At 43.5% G+C, this 3,354-nt stretch overlaps 1 protein-coding gene across 1 annotated transcript in view; it reads left to right on the forward strand.

Annotated features, from left to right (window-relative positions):
• Positions 1–2,590, forward strand: part of LOC103522891 (dynein heavy chain 3, axonemal-like) — a gene marked incomplete at its 5' end in the record, with an annotated part of 10,161 nt that extends 7,571 nt beyond the window's left edge. The window contains one exon of the mRNA XM_008487978.2: positions 2,375–2,590. Within this exon, the coding sequence (XP_008486200.1) occupies positions 2,375–2,589 (215 nt within the window). The remainder of the gene's footprint in view (positions 1–2,374) is intronic.
• Between the last annotated feature and the right edge of the window lie 764 nt (positions 2,591–3,354).

Genomic DNA, 3,354 nt, shown 5'->3' on the forward strand with positions numbered 1-3,354 from the left:
ATATCAGGATCTAATCGTGATTCCAATAGAGATAGAGTCAAGTAAAAGAACAAACATTAAGGTTTAACAGAAGGAAAGTCCAAGACAATAAAACACACACAAAACCCACACGAGCGACTCCAAACACTGTAAACAACAACATACTGCCGAGAACGAACGCTCAAAAACATAAAAACAATACACATGGCCTATAATTTCATTGATCGACATAATTACGAGGGTTTGACTACTACAGACGTCATGACACAAACTACCAATCCATCTGCTCCTGATAAATATCTTATGATATCCATGCCATTCCTACAACGAAACGACATCATTCATAGCAGTACTGAGAAACACACGGAGTCAGACACACTGGTCTTAGGTTACACGAACACTCCCCCCCTTTTTCGACATATATTCTTACATTCACCTACAACACCACATACACCATGCTCGATGACTCGGATGAGTTCGCGCTGAATGGACGTGAAGATACCTAGTTCTCCTAAGTACAACATGGTGGAAGGTGCTGGGATCCGAGTCAAAATACAGAGGTGGAATATCTTCGGTCTACCCCGAACACGTTCAGTATTAGAGAATTGCCCATCATTAGGATTCTAATGTAAAAGGTAAGTTAAGGATGAACTATCTTATTGAGATCCTTCCTTCTCCTCTTCCGTATTCGTAAACTGATTCCATGCACGGAGATGTTTTTTCGAGGTATACTTCCCGAAAGTGAAGCCAGCCCTCGAATGTAAAACCCAGAGTTGTAGGCTGTAGGCAATAGTAGTCTTTAAGTATCTCTTTACTGTTCCATAACCTCGAGACTTACCCCAGTCTCTACCAACATTATTCCAGATGGTCCTTGTTCATCTGATCCTCAAGCCAAGGCAAAAAGTGGATCAAGGAACATGGAGAAGGCAAATATCTTTGAAGTACTCAAGCTAAGTATAACTATAATCAAGGCCATGGAGTCCCTGTATCGAGTCAGGGCCGGCCTGTGGTTGATCGAATGCATCCTGGAGGATCTGGATGCCCCTCTGGATCCGATTCTGATGAAACAAACTTTACACAAGGTAAATAAAATACTTACATATACTTATATCGTTTTTTGTAATAACCGCCCCAGAGAAGTGAGCTTACTTGACAGTTTCCACCCAAGTTTGGCTGTCTCCTTTTTGGGCTGCTTGGCTGGTTGGAATTGAACCCTGCTGCCTTCACATCTGTGTCAGATGTCAGATCTGGACCTCTGGTTCAAACCACACATTCCTCGGAATTCTCCAACAACGGAGGAGACGAGAACACTTGAATTTGGAGATGACTACAACACACGCATTAACGAACTACTGATTCTCTCTCTGCGTCTCTCGTGGCCCTCTTTGCTCAGTCTCTCTCTCGTCTCTTTCGCCTTCTCTCATCTCCTCGTCTCTCTTTCTCTCTCTCTCCCTCTCTCGTTTCTCTCTCTCCTTCTCCTCTCTTTCTCTCTCTCTCCTTCTCTTCTCTCTCTCTCTCCTCTCTCTTTCTCTCTCTCTCTTCAGGGTAATCAGAGAGTACATCGCTCCTGGGTGAGAGAACGTGGATAGAGTACAATCCTCAGTTTCGCCCCTCTACTAACACCATAAGTGCGCAACCTCACTATTTACCTGAAGTGTTTTAACAAGGTCAACTGTAGTCAACTTTGCTCTCACTGGTGTTTGGACTGGAGGATCAACTGCTTGGTAAGCGCCAGTTGGCTTGTAGGCTGTGGTGGTGGGTGGTGGGTGGTGTGGTGTGGTGGTGGTGGTGGCTGGTGGTGGTGGTCACGGTGGTGGTGGTGGTGGTGGTGCCCAAAGGTGGGGTGGTGGTGGTGGTGGTGGTGGTGGTGGTGTGGTGGTGTGGTGTGGTGGTGGTGGGGTGGTGGTGGTGGTGGTGGTGGTAATCGGAGTGACAATTTAGAATTAGGGGAGTAAAAAAGAAGATAAAGAGGTAGAGGTAGCTCCCAGAAACCCTAGATGTACAGAAGTTTGAAATTATTTCAAAATTTTAGTTTGATAAACCCCTCTTATTACACCACTCTTGAAAACACTGAGATATTAAATTTAAATGAAAAATATGAAGGGGTTTTCACTTTTCAGAGATCACTTCTATTTAAAGAAAATCCACGATCGACCAATTTTTGCCTTGTATCAGGCCAAAAACGTCATGTAGCTAGGTACATTTGTAGGTACCTATCTGTTGACTAGAAGTTATGGAAACATCTGTTGACAAGAGGGTTAAAGGTGATTGCCGTGCAGCGCCGGCACAGCTGGCTCGAGTTAGAAAGTGTGATCGGCATAGGGCTTACTACTACTCCATTTGCGTAAGTCATTGGATGAACGAGTAAAGTTAATCAATAAAGGCCTTTCCGCAGGTATTGTAGTGGCCAAGGAGCGTCCAGACTTGCAGACCAAACGGGATGAACTCATCGTACAAGGAGCTAGCAACAAGAAAGCGTTGAAGGAAGTAGAAGACATGATCCTACATACTTTATCGTCGAGTACAGGAAATATTCTAGAAGATCCTAATGCAGTGGATGTTTTGGACTCTTCAAAGGTACATGACTCCAAGATTGGCGGATTTATTTAACTGGAATTTTAATTACATTAACCATACCTAAATGATTGTCACAAATGGCGTTCAGCTTAGTATCTACATACGAGTACACTACACCAAAATTCATGACTTGACTTGGACTCGAATCACCAATCTCCAGATCCAGAGCCCACCGTGTTAACCACTACTCCACTGAGGTTTGGTTGATTTAACTGTCTCAAATTTAACAGTTCTATAACTTGACTCTGTGACAAAAAAGTTCATATAGCCGAAATTGCGCTTAAAAAGCCCCGTACCACAAATAATTTTTCGAGGTTTACGCAGTCTGAATAGACAGCACATAGATGTTGATAAACCAGGGCAGGGAGTACTGGTACATAGGGTCAACATTGGGCAGATCCGTGATACAATAGTAAAGACCGGCCGAATGTTTGGCCACTGGCCGATAGCTCTGGCGGAAATTCTCGATGATAACTTCGGTCTCCTTTGCCACGGCCTGCTTCTGTTGAATCTCGATAGAAAGCGTCTGAGGGGAAAATAGGTATGAAATAAGGTTCCAACCTCGAAAAATTATTTGTGGTACGGGGCTTTTTAAGCGCAATTTCGGCTATATGAACTTTTTTGTCACAGAGTCAAGTTATAGAACTGTTAAATTTGGTTAAACAATTTGAGACAGTTAAATCAACCAAACCTCAGTGGAGTAGTGGTTAACACGGTGGTCTCTGGATCTGGAGATTGGTGATTCGAGTCCAAGTCAAGTCATGAATTTTGGTGTAGTGTACTCGTATGTAGATACTA

Source organism: Diaphorina citri, unplaced genomic scaffold (genome assembly GCF_000475195.1).
Source record: "Diaphorina citri unplaced genomic scaffold, Diaci psyllid genome assembly version 1.1 scaffold12473, whole genome shotgun sequence".
Classification (NCBI taxonomy): Eukaryota; Metazoa; Arthropoda; class Insecta; order Hemiptera; family Psyllidae; genus Diaphorina; species Diaphorina citri.